Here is a 13,020-nt window from a genome sequence, read left to right on the forward strand (position 1 = left end):
GCTCCTCCTTGGAGGAGGTCAGAGGGTGGATGTCCTTGTCTGGGGCAGATGGTGCTGCCTCACACTGGTGCTCATGTGTTTGGGGTCAGCCTATTATGGGATGCTGAGTGTTCCCTGACTGTGGTACTGTCATGGAAAGCCTGTCTTGCTAACATGAACTGTGGTGTAACTCCACTGCAGACACCTGGGTGAATGGAGAGTCACCAGTGCATACACAGGAGTGCAGAATAAATGTGAGTATGACCAAAACCAGGACAAGCACTCCTGGTTATGCCCCATCTACGTTGTCCAAATCCTACCCCAAATGCAAACCGGATTGTGTGTCACAAACATCAGCTGTTTTCTCTTTATTTCATTGTTTTCAGTCCTCATACAACTACAAATTTAGCATCACTGCTAGAGAGAAAAAAAAAAGGAGGAAAATACAGCCATTCATAGGATAACATAATTTCAATTGCTGTGAGACAGCTGATACCATTAAAAATCATGGCCCTGTTATAGGCTTTCATTAGATGGCTACTTGAGGAGACGTACACTATAAAATATAAAGATAAAAAGTGAAAGGCTATTTAGATAGATGTTCAGCTGAATGCTGCTGGCATCAAATCAGTGGCACTGGAGAAAATGAGAACAGACATACGGCACAGCCTCTGGACTAAATGTGTGCACATCACAGGTCTGCCAAGGCTTCACCTTTATGGTGTACACTTTAAATCAAAGCAACATTGGAATCAATATTGATTGTTCTTGGAGATAGATTTTTTTTACCTTCAGGCACTGCTGTTTCCCAAAGGGGCGTGAGCAAGGACATATGTCTCTGTGCAGTGCTGGCTGCTCGTGGACAGGGATCTCCCTGAAATCCTCTGGAACCGATTCCTCCTCTGGAAGTACCCGCTGTTGCTGCTGAGGGACCTCTGCCTGTTCTTCAGGTACTCCCGGTAGTTTTTGGTGAGCAGGGTGTAGAGGAAGGGGTTGATGCAGCTGTTGCTGTAGGTCAGGCAGGTTGTCAAGTAATTAATGTTCTTCATCACCTTGGGAGATAAAGGGAAGGATTCGTAATACTGGAAGAGGAGCTGCCATATCCAGAAGGGCAAGAAGCAAGCCCAGAACACCAGCACTATGGTGAAGATTAAATAGAGCACCTTCTGGTTGGGCAGCCTCTTGGTCTGTTTGAAGGAGGCTGTTTGTGACACCCAGTATATTTTAGCCAGTCTGATGTAAAGGTAGCCAATGATCACCCCTGGGCCCACGATGCTGGTACCAAAAAGGATGGTGAGATAGACCTTGTAGGACAGCTTGCTCCAGGTGGGCAGGCAGATGCTTTTGTTGTCCCTTTGCACCAGCTGGATCATGATGAGCATCGGGAGAGTGAGCAGCAGTGACACCAGCCAGATCACAACAGCGATGGCCTTGCGGTAACTCTTGGACCTCTTCACTGTGTCCAGGGGCTTCAGCACAGCAAAGTAGCGCTCTGTGCTCATGACTGTGAGGGTGAAGATGCTGGCATGCATGGTGAGGAAGTCCAGACTGAACAGGATGCGACAGCCAATGTCCCCAAAGTACCATTTCTGAATGAAGTAGGTCCCGACGATGAAGGGGATGGTGAGAAGGTAGAGCAGGTCGGCCAGCGCGAGGTTGATGATGTAAATGTACATGGAAGCGGAGGAGCGCAGGTAATGGCACATCACCAGCAAGGTGTAGACGTTGCCTGTCACCCCAATCACACACATGAGGGAGAGGATTGTCCCGATGGTGCAAATGGCAATCATGTCCTCCATGGAACCGGTGGCTGACATCCCATCCCTGGTGGCATTGCCAGAGGCGTTGGACCGGATTCTGAACAGGCTGTCCTCACCTGTGTCTGTCACCATGTAGGGGGTGGCAGAAAAGTGGCTCTCCAGCTCGTCAGTTAGAGACATCCTCCGGGGGTTTAAAAGCCAGAGGCTTTTCTCATGCCACAGGGATCTGAAGGGATTCTTCTTGTTCTGAGAAACGTGGCTGCTGGGAGATGGTAAACCATTTCTTAGTGGGGTGCCATCTGAGGACAATCTGCATTCTGCTCTAGAGGAAAGACATCAAAACCAACATATTAGAAATCTGCCAGAGCAACACAAATGATCCCTTAGAGTTACCTGTCCCCTGAGTACATATCTGCACTGCCTGCCTGTACCTGTCTTTGGCACTGAGGCCACTTGTGTAAGGCTTATTCTGTCATTATAAGAGCCCAGCTGTGACGTGTGACATCTCAGAGGTTGTGTGTATCACTGGAACTGCTTACTGCAATCCTTAAATTCAGCTTGAGATTGGAGGAAAAAAGCATCCTTCCTAAATTCCTAACAATGACTTAGAGAGCATGATTGCTTAAACCTCTTTGCTACATTTTTAACTCTGAAGGAGTGAAAGATCCCCAAAAAAGGGAAAACAAACTTTGGATTTACCATTTGCAGTCCAATTGTCTGTTCTGTGTTAGTGATGCACTCAAAGCCCTGTCCAGCATTCCTGCAGTGTTTCCAGAGAGCAACTTCCCTTGAATGAGAAGCTCCTCCTCTGTCCTGACCTGCAGCTTCAAATGGTATTTGAGTGATGGAGAGAAAGGCACTTTCTATCTATAAAGCAAGGTGCAGGTTTCACTGTGGGTTTTATATGGCTGTAAACACAGGGTTTTTCATGCTCTCTGTCACACACCTATGTCAGAGAGACCTGTCTGTGAAGCTGCCTAAACAGCCTTGAGCAGGGAGGTGTGAGATTGCTCTGCAGTGTGCTAGGCAGGCAGCCACTCGTTGTATGTGGAGCTCTTGGTTGCTTGTGTCCTGGGAATTTGCAGCTTTTCCCAGTAAGTTTTGTGTCCCTTTGTCTCTACACCAACTCTGACTCCTTTGCCTTTTTCCCCTCAGTAGCTCCTTGGCAGGAGAATGACAGTTCCAGGCCCTCCTCTGCTGCCCTTGTGTCACCCTGACAGTGACCTCTGTGGCACTTGAGGATGGACAGTTTTCATCCTCTTTGACTTGCCCTCACCTTCTCCCTGTTACCACCTGCTGAGGATGATGGGAGCTACGGAGATGTCATGCAAAAACTCTGTATAAAAAAGGACAACCCGGTACAGATGGAGGTTTTTCCTCACTTAGCAATTGGGATAGAGCTGCAAAAAAAAAAAAGAGAAATACACAGAGCCCATCTCCCACCCCGGTCCCTTGAGCACACACATCCAAGGGGGAGAGATGAAGAGTAATTCTGCAGTGGTCAGTGCTCCTTCAGGACAGGGCTCTTCTGGGCTGGTCCCCAGCAGCTTCACCAGCATCTCAGCTTTCTTGGACCTTGCAAACCCAAATCTGCCTCGTCCCTCCCCTGCTGTGCTGTGCAATCCCCTGCTGCTTGGTGTTGGGGATGTGTAGCCAGTCTGTCCATGCAGCAACTCATTCACTTTATCAGTGTTCATGTACGAGCTGTGCTGGCAGCAAAAGCCTCATGCATGGAGATGTGGATGCTCCAGGAGCTCTGCCTGCTCCTCTGCCACAAGATCACCAGCACACTCGGTCAGAAGCAAATGGCTCTGCATGGGATGCTCCAGCTGAGCCTGGAGCTGGTCACAGGCTCTGTGGGCTCTGTGTTGGTGATAGCTCGTTTTCAGGAGCATGTTTCCATGGCTCAGTGCTGTCTGCTTGCTGAGTTTTGGGCACTTGCAGCACATTTGTGCCATGCTGGTGCTGTGACAGCTCCTGCTGGAGAGAGCTGAGCCCACTGCATCTCTCTGCTCTGCTCCTCTCCCGCTGAACCTGCCTTTTGCTTCATTCATAAAATTCCTACAGCGTTAATGCAATTCAGACCTTCACCCCTCTCCAGGTAGAGCCCACAGCTAGGCAAGTCCTCACTCTTAGAGGAGGAACATTCAGCCAAATGGGGAAACCTTGCATTGTTTCATAGTTGCTGCCGTTGCTGCACTCGTACATGAACACACACACACTCACACACATGCACACACAATAGAGAGCTTGTTATTCCAAGCAGCCATTCAAGCATCTTATGGTCTAAGCAATTCTCCCAGCCAATCCTGCCTTTCCCTCCACGATATCATCACACAGGAGTACCATGCACATTTACAGCTGGAAACAGAAATGAATTCCTCCTGCTCAAACCTTGCTTTTAAATCCAGCAGATGAAGTTTCCTACGAGGAAAAAAAAAAATCAATCTAGTAGTATCAAAGCTGAAACTTCAGGAAAGAAAAAGGGAAAGAAGAAAGAAGAGAATCCTTCCTCCCGGGCAGACAGCGAGAGATCCCGGCGCTCCGTCGCAGCTGGAGAGGCAGCGGCAGGAAGGGAGCGTGTGCTGCCCAGCCAAGTATGTTTGAAATCTGTGCGCTCTTAATACTCACATTCCCCTCCCTCCACTCGTGCCGGCTATTTCTGTTCCTCGGTGACGTTCGGCATAGCGTGGCTTTGGCTGCAGCCAGTGGAGAGCCTGTTTAAAGCAGCAGCATTTTGACAGCCGGGGCTTGTTCAGCCGGTTCCCCCGTGCCTGGCTGGGAGCCAGCTGGGGGGGAGAGACGTGCAGGTTGTTTCATCCCGGGACCGGGGATAGGAAAAGCCATCCCGCTCCTCCTTACATCGCTCCGGAAAGGGCAAATTCCCAACGCTGCCTGGGCAAAACCATCGTGTCTGGGGAAGGCGAGTGGGCTGGGGAGGGTTAAATTCCTGCGGGAGGGTCGGCTGCCCAGGGAAACGGCAGAGCTCCTTGATTTGGAGATCAGTTCCAATGTGAAGCCAAAGTTTATTTGGGTTGGATGGCGTATTAAGGGACGAATCTGAGCGGTGGGATCGCGCACGGCAGCATCTGAGATATTTCAGGCTGGCAGTAATGAGATGTTACCCGGCTTGTTTGGGGTTTGGTTGGTTGCCCTTCCCCAGGGATACTCAAGGAGGGTAAAGACAGAGTGAGATCAACCCAGCACCTCAAAACAACACCGTGTGAGGAAGGGGCTGGTGCTGGGAAATGCTGAAGCTCAGCTCTGGATTATTTTGTGAGCAGCTGAACGTTGTGCTGGTTGCTTGCACTTGATGGGATTGTTCTTCCTCTAGTTCACTGCTTTACCTCTAGAGACTGCAGGGAACTGTCCTGATTTATGCCAGTGGGAAGTGAGGAGTGCCAGCCTCTCCCAGATATGTCCTGCTGGACACAGGTGTGTGGGAGATGCCTGTCAGGCCTCCTACTTGCTTCACTGGTTTGCACTGGGCACCCACTGGATTAGTGATGCTTCCCAGCATGGGGCTCCTGGGAGGCAACAGCACCTGGCATGCCAGCTGGCCCTGGCACATCCATCCTGCATCGCTCTTCCTAAAAACTGTTTGCTCCTCTAACTTTTTCCCTGGATACTTGTCTGATTTCTTCCATGTTTTCAAACTCTTACACTTTGCTGGCTGTATGCTCTCAGGTACATCTTGTATCTAAGGTCTTGTCCTCCTGCAGTGGGCCCCCAGTTTTGCTCAAGCTGCTTGGGGTGGCTGTGGTAGCAGCTGGACAGCTTGGTGAGCTCTAGCTGTGGTTGTCTCCACAGACAGCTGGTGGGCAAAGCAGGGCCCTGCTCAGTAACAGGCTTTTGAGTGGGGTGAGGGCTTGGCTTAGGAGCAAATCCTCATGTAGAGGCTTGATTTTGCAATGAAAATGGATTTTACGTTAGCAGCTCTAACAAGGGCTGGCTGAGGAAACCCCAGCCCAAACACCCTCACACACATGTGTTTTGCTCTGAAGATTTGCTCTAAATCTTCATTTTGTGCTTGGCCCCTAGAAATCTTTAGAAAAGCATGAAATGGGAGCTGCTCCTTGGGCTGCTTTGTGAGCAGGTCTGAGCTTCCCATTGTCAGTGACTCCAGAGAGCAGGAGCAGTCCCTGGGTAAGCACCAAGAGCAAAGCCATTGGCAAAGTGCTTTATTTGCTCCCACTGGGAAGGTCACTGATGTGGCAGTGTCCTCCTCCCAGGCAGAGCAGGGACAACCTGGTGCTGGTCCTTGAATCCTTTTGCTACTGCCTGCATGTGGCTCAAATGGCACACGGGCACAGGCCATGGGTGGGTGCAGTGATGCTGACTGGGGATGTGGGTGCCTCTGCTCAGCATCTCCAGCACGTGGTAGGTGCGTGCAGGTCTCTCTCCAGCCACTCACACTGGAACTGCCACACTCCTGTCACTCCTCTGTCACTAAAGTGCCATTTGGGTCGGTGTTGACTCACCCCAGGGAAAGGAAGGAGTAGTGGGATGGGGGAAGGCTTCTGCTCAATCCATCAGTTTTCTGGACTAGTTGATCCCAACTTGATACTTCCTTTTGTGGCATTAAAACCTTTTGAAAAACATTAAACTAGTGATCTGATTTATCAGGAAATCTCGGTGCCCACGAGGCTACTGCTGGGGGAAGCTGGACTCCTATATGGTCTGTGTCCTGCTGGAGTTATTAGAGGAGGTGTCTGGAGCAGTGTGGACAGTGTCAGGTTCACAGCCCTGGCTCAGAGGGTTGTTGGTGGTTGTAGTTTTGCTGCTTCTGTTCCCCTTATTTTCCTCATCTGTAAAACAGAGAGTTGTGCTCACTCATCTCCCAGTGCTCTGAGTTTCAGGGTTTTCCACGTCTGTCTGATGATATTAGAGCTACAGACAGGACTGGCAGCCTGTAACAGGCCTAGGAACAGCACAGTCAATATTGGATGAAGATAGGAGCCCTCTGAGATATGAAACAGGTCTGTTTAATCATTCAAACAACATCCACTGCTACAGGGCTTAAGTTCTGCATAGGGGCCTTCTGAAGTTACTGCAAAGGCAATAACCATAATTATTCTATTAAATACAGGGCAAAAGAGACCCCTTCTCCCTTTTGATGTGAGGATTTATGCCAGTGCTATGTGAATTTGAGTGTGTTTGGTAACTGATTCAAACCTCAGGGAAACTGTAAAATTTCTTGTGTATCTTGAATGGAGCTGTGTGTGCTGCCAGCTGTGCACCCCACCAGTCTGCTGCCTTCCCAGGTCTGTTCAGGGCCCTTTGCCATGTTCCACCTTTGCTGGGGCAGTTTTGAGTCCAGGTTTGCCAACAGCCATGGGCTCCCTTCTACTCCAAGCTGGATATATGTTTGTCTAGGTATCACATTTAAAAAAAAAAATCTAATAAATGCTGCTCCCTCTATGTAGGGAAAAGCACGTACAAATGCAGCCAAAATTGATGAAAGGAAAAAAATCTCATGAATGTGTCTGCATTCCTGGTCTGGATCAGGTCTAGAAACATGTGCAGGCTCAGGAGAAGATGTGATTTCCATTTGCCTGTCTTGGTTTACTCACCTCCATAGCAGGGCCCCTTTAATACCCACAAGTAGTCATGGTATAGCATCCATGCACATGTTACCGTGGTCACACAGAAATTCAAATGAGATTATGAGAAGCTGCTCTGAATCTGGGATCAGCCCAGAGAGGACCAAACATTTGCAGCATCACAGTGAGCTCAGGTTCTCCCAGAGCTGCACAGGCAGCCAGGAACACACTCAGATGGCAGCAGCTCCTGAGGAAGAGCATTGGTGAGGTGCCTGTGACTCACTGTGCAGGACATGGCAGTCTCTTGTTGGTTGCCTCTTGTTCCTAGGAAAGTTGAATTTAAGTCCCTCTGTTTCAGCACTCAGCCTTGGACACATGCAGATATGATATCCAAATTCCCAGCTGGCCCCCAGTTGCTTTCTTCACTCTTCCTGCTGCCTGTCCCCAGTGGTGAAAGAGCCACCATACACGGTCAACGCATTTGGAGACTTCACTGAGGGTTTTTTGGCATTTTGGTCTCCTTTCTTCCTGTTTTTTTGTTTTTTTCCTTTGCAATATGAGACTTCAGTTGTCCTTCTGGAGTCTGTATGGCTTTGCTCTTGGCTGCTTTGTGTGAGAGGGAGACTCGGGGGGCTGAAATCTCCAGTTTGTTTTCCCTCATCCAGGGTCCCTTACACAGATCCGGGATTTAGAGCTGCTCTGCTTTCCCCCTGCCAGTAGGATTTGCATGGACAATTCAAGGGGTGATGCTGAAAGGGCATGGAGAGGTTCTGTCTCAGGTTGTCAGCTACCATGTCTGTGATGTTTCTGGTCCTACTAATGTCACTGTCCAGGGCAGGAAAAGCAACCCAGCTGTTCCCCACTGCTGCCCGGGAGTTTGGGTGGGAAAGGGCAGAGGACTCATGCTCTGACTCCCTGGGATTTACAGGTAAAACCCTGTGCTTTTTGGGGTACAGAAAACTGCAGAGGCCAGAAATAAGGACGCTGGAAACCTTTGCTAATGAGCCTGTGCTTCGTACAAGTATAGAAAATCATGATTAGCTGTGAGTGGTTTTATATCTCCCATCAGTGAGCAGTATGTCTGCTTGTGGGTTTGTCACAGTCATTCCCCCAGCCAGGGGCTGTTGTCTGTGGTGGCAGAGTGGATCCTGCCTGTGATGGCCTGTGCTGCTGTAAGCCTGTCTTAGCCTCAGGTGCTTTTTGGAGAGGTTTGGGCAGGGCTAAAGCTCTTTTGGCAGTGCTTATAGCTGGGTGCTGCTAATTCACATAAGATGGTGACTTTGCTGGCAGCCTTTTGCACTAATAGAGTGCAGCCAAGATGTCATTTGCACAGGTGCCTCATTAAAACTTTTAAATCAAACCATCTTGCCAGATCCTCCACAATTTTGTGAAGATAGTTACCCCCTCAGTGTGCAAAGCCCTATTTACATTTTTATTAGCAACGTCTGAGATGTGCTATTTGAGCTTCTTTATCCTCTGACCTCCCGACCTCCTTTTCAGTTTCTGGAAGAGCTGCAGAGACTGTGATTACTCAGGGGAAGGCAGGCAGGCTGTGGGAGGCAGAAGAGGTCATCCCTTCCCTCCCAGTGTGAGAAGAGCTTCCTTCTCACAAATGATCCCTCTCCCTTTTGGGAGAACCTCTTTGGCATGGAGGAGGATTTGGTCTGGGTATTATGTCACATTTTCCTCTGTGTCAGTTAAAACCTGATCATCTTTTTGTCAGTATCTTGTGAGTAATGGGGTAGGGGTCACAGACAGATGATCATTTGAATTCTCTTTATTGAAAAGCATTAAAGATTAGCAAAATAAAGTCACAGCAGTGTTTTCCTGGAAATCCTGCAAATCATCCTTAGAAAAGCCATTGGGAGTACAGCCAAACTGAAGCTCACAACTTCCATAGGCCAAAACCTGTTGCTAGACTAGAGGCAAAAGCTTCTTTGCCATTGTTTTCTACCCCATATACCCTGTGCAGCACCTCCATGCTCTAATCTGCCTGGTGTTGACCACGCTGCTGCTTTTCACTTTGGTTCAATGTCCTCAGCCATCCTCTCCTCCTCTCCAGCTGCCCTCTTCCCTCCTGGGAGATTATTTCATATCTCTCAGCCTAATTCCTGATAGCTGGGAATTAGAAGATTTACAGAAGTGTTCTGGGGCCAGAAGACTTGTAGGGAAAAAAAAAAATCAGTGTCCCAGCATTTCCAGCTAAAGCTCCTGCTGCTGATGTGTGTTTTCTCAGCACAGAGGGCAGCACACAGCCCCAGCTCTTGCTACCTCTGCCTGGCAGTGAGGATTTCTACTGGAGCTTTCAAAACACCCTCACAAGAGACACAAGATGAAGTGGGAAAGGTTGTCTGGCAGCATGTAAAGAGCAGGAAATGTCATTGCACAGAGTTTATACCACTGTGGACTCCGTGGTGGCATTTGCCATCCTGTACATGTTGGAGTAGAGCTGGAAGGACCTGGGGATGGTGACAGCTGGTGCTGGTGTGGGTCACCTCTCTGAAGCATCAAATGATAATTCAAATTCTCCTTTAAAAAGCTGCTTTTCTGTAATACATTATACTCCCACATAATACATTTTCTTGCTTATTCTGATGAGTAACTTCCATTCTGGTGATATCACCATATACTGGTGATAGCTCAGTGCTGACTTCTAGTGCCTGTCTTCACTTTGCTGAGAACACAGTAAAGGAGATAGTAAAGTGCTTTTTCCTCCCTTGTGGCAGTGTCACCAAACTCTGAGCCAGGGTCCTCATGATGCTGTGTCAGCCCCTTTCTCCTCTGCACTGTTTTCCCTTGAGTCTTTCAGGGCATCTCTTGACCAGAAGCATTCAGCCCCTCCCAGCAGTGTGGGAGCAGAGCAGAATTTTGGGGGTCACCAAGCAGGGGCAGAGGCTGTGCTGCTCTCTGTAAGCCATTCCCAGTCTGGCATAGGGAGTACAGTGTGGGTGCTCCAGGCTATGGGCAGCCCCAGCTGAACCTGCTGCCTGTCCCCTGGCCCAAGGGATTTGTCCCAGTGGTTCAGTCTGTGGTGTGCAGGGCCACCACAGTCACACAGAATCACAGAGTGAGTGAGGCTGGAAGGGACCTCAGTGGGGCATCTGGTCCCACCTCCCTGTTCAAGCAGGGACATCCCAGAGCACATGGCACAGGATTGTGTCCAGACAGTCCGGGAATATCTCCAGTGAGGGAGTCTCCACACCCTCTCTGGTCAGTCTGTTCAGTGCTGGGTCACTGTACAGGGAAAAAGTTCTTCCTCATGTCCAGGTGGAACTTCCTGGGCATCAGTTCCTGCCTGTTCCTCTTGTCCCATTGCTGGGCCCCCCAAGCAGAGCCTGGTCCATCCTCTGCCCCCTCCCTGCAGATGCTGACACACATGGATGAGGTCCCCTCTCATTCTTCTCTTCTCTTCTCTTCTCAAGGCCAAGTAGATGTAGATGTTCCTGCCATCCAGTAATGGTTGCAGTGGTGGCACTGAGGACAAACCTGTGGTTTGAGAGGCCTGCAGGACAGGCTGGGTTACCCACTGGCTGGATGATCTGAGTGAGGTGAACTCTAGCTTCTCCTCAAAGTCCAGCAGCTGAGTATCTCTCCTCAGGGATTTGTACATGTACCTCCTCAGCTCTGTACCCTGTGCCCACACTGCTGTGAGGTCCCTGCTGAGGCAGGTGGGAACAACTCTGTGCAGGGTACTTGCAAAAGAAAGACTTGGAGCTAAAAGCACTGCCAGAAATGACAGGTGGTAGTTAAAAGACTCAAAAACGTGCCAGTTTTTAAATAAAGCCCTCCATGAGTTGTTTCCTTGGATGAGGAAAAGGGAGCAGATGTGTCACCTGTGCCGGTGAGACGGTCCCTCTTTGCAGGAACCTGTGTCACCAGGACAAGGTCTGGGCAGCAGTGATGGGCCCTGCAGGGCACAGGGGAGATGGTTGTGTGGTGTTTGTTCCTCTATTGGCTTTTTTTTATGTAAGAATGGGCTGGAGGATGTTGGGTAAAATGAGCAGTGGATGTGGCACTTCACCTGTTCCTCTCAGGCAGTGGTTTCTTCCTTTCTTTCATTTCTCTTGTCCCTGGGTTCAGCACTCCTCTGGTCCCCTCCCACCATTGCTCTCTCCTGCATATCATAAACTCTGCTTCCAAAGGATGTGGCCGTTGGCATTTTGTGTCAGAGGGAAATTTTCCTGGAAATGGCTCAAATGTAGAATAAGGGCCTTAATTCCCTGTCCGAAAGCAGTAGGAAGACTGAGCAGATGCCTGGTTCCACAGTTGGAAAATATGTTTGATTGTCTCAAAATGCTTTGCTTTGGCTTGGTTTGATCCTAAGTAACACTTAGGTTAATGGAAGCTTTTTTGTAGCTGAGTGCTGTCCCACTCCATGGGAAAGGGCTGCACACACAGCACACGGTGGGGACCGAGATGGGGTTGTGGTTGCTGAGGGCTGCACCCCATCACTGGTGAGAGAAGGGGGTGCTCTGAGAGGTGTGCAGGGAAGCCCATGATGGGAGGTAAGCTGCCCATTTGCAGCCCAAGCAATGTCTTTCTGCCTCTGTCAGACTGACTGGTCTGCTGGAACTCAATTTATCATGTGTTTGCATCACTGTGGTGGCTGAGGCTGCTGGTTGCACCAAGGGAAACGCCTGTCCTGGCCCAGCTGTGCTGCTCCCACCCCTCTCCCTTCCTGCACTCAACCACACTGAACTGCTGTGCCCTCAGGCACGATGAGATCATCTCCCTCTTATTTCTGGAGTACTTAATACTCTTCAAAAATACCCTCACCTCACCTAAACTCTGCATGTGGACACAGCATCTTGCCTGGATCAAACTGACTACAAATATTTTGTTATCTCTGCTGATTTCCCAGCAGCAGCTGAAAAGCTTATGGCAGCAGCCACAAAAAGGTGCTGCATAAAAAAGTCACCGTGAAGCTGCAGTGTAAAATACCACATTTTTACTGTACCAGTGCTGTGCACTTGGAGGTCTTGTAAAATCTTTATGTTTGAAACAGACTGTTCCCAGTGGGCTGGGAACTGCCTTTGCAGTGTGCCATGGCCTTTGGATGCTGCATACTGCTGAAGAGGAGGTGAGTTCACTTTTTGGAAGCGGTGTCAAAGGTAAGGCTGTTTTATTGGAGAGCCCAAGGGAGCAGCATCCCCTGCTTTCCAGACTGTGTCAAAATATAGAGACACCTGTATCAATGAAAACACACACCAAAAGATAAAAAAACCACCCACTCACTGCAGAAATCAGCAGTAGTTTGAAGTTCTCTTCTTCTGTGTCTCCAGACCCTGAGCATGTCACCTCTGGATTCCCATGAGGATGTGGATGCAGTTTTTGGCCACGTGATTGTGCTTCATTTCACATGCTTACACACCATGGCTGTGCTCAAAGCCACTCTGCCTTCACTGTGAGGCTGCTCCACGTGTGAACAGGGCGGGAACATTGCCTCTGAAGTGTGTGCTTGGAGCTGCAGGCAGGTTTCCCACTCACCTTCTGGGCTCTGAGAGCTTCAGACTGGTCACAGTCCCTGCCTGAGCACCTGGCTGAGGGGAGCCTGTCCCACCCCTGCTACCCAAATCCCCACGATTTTTGGTAGCCCACACCCTAGCTATTCCCATGTTGCCAGCACTATTTTTAGGAGGGCTAAAAAGCCAGGACTGTCTTTAGCAGGCTGTTTTGAAATAATATGGTTCTCCAGGCTAGAGTGCTGAAGGTGAGGAACACAGACCAGCTCACGGGGC

At 49.5% G+C, this 13,020-nt stretch overlaps 1 protein-coding gene across 2 annotated transcripts; it reads right to left on the minus strand.

Moving 5' to 3' along the window:
* Positions 1-316: 316 nt before the first annotated feature.
* LOC103756124 (urotensin-2 receptor) lies at positions 317-4,410 on the minus strand. 2 transcript variants are annotated; one of them, XM_018073388.2, is made up of 2 exons: positions 4,134-4,410; positions 317-2,061 (listed from the first exon to the last, which is right to left on the minus strand). In XM_018073388.2, the coding sequence occupies exon 2, from the start codon at positions 1,917-1,919 to the stop codon at positions 771-773; it is 1,149 nt and encodes a 382-aa protein (XP_017928877.1). In that variant the 5' UTR covers positions 1,920-2,061; positions 4,134-4,410; the 3' UTR covers positions 317-770. The 2 variants fall into 2 exon arrangements, with proteins under 2 accessions (XP_017928877.1, XP_017928878.1); XM_018073389.1 differs by lacking the exon at positions 4,134-4,410 and adding an exon at positions 3,016-3,075.
* Positions 4,411-13,020: the final 8,610 nt, after the last annotated feature.

Source organism: Manacus vitellinus, unplaced genomic scaffold (genome assembly GCF_001715985.3).
Source record: "Manacus vitellinus isolate BGI_N305 unplaced genomic scaffold, ASM171598v3 scaffold_24_pilon, whole genome shotgun sequence".
NCBI classification, from domain to species: domain Eukaryota; kingdom Metazoa; phylum Chordata; class Aves; order Passeriformes; family Pipridae; genus Manacus; species Manacus vitellinus.

Bases quoted from the DNA above. Each gene is read 5' to 3' on its own strand.
- LOC103756124 (XM_018073388.2), bottom strand. From the start codon at position 1,919: ATGTCTCTAACTGACGAGCTGGAGAGCCACTTTTCTGCCACCCCCTAC.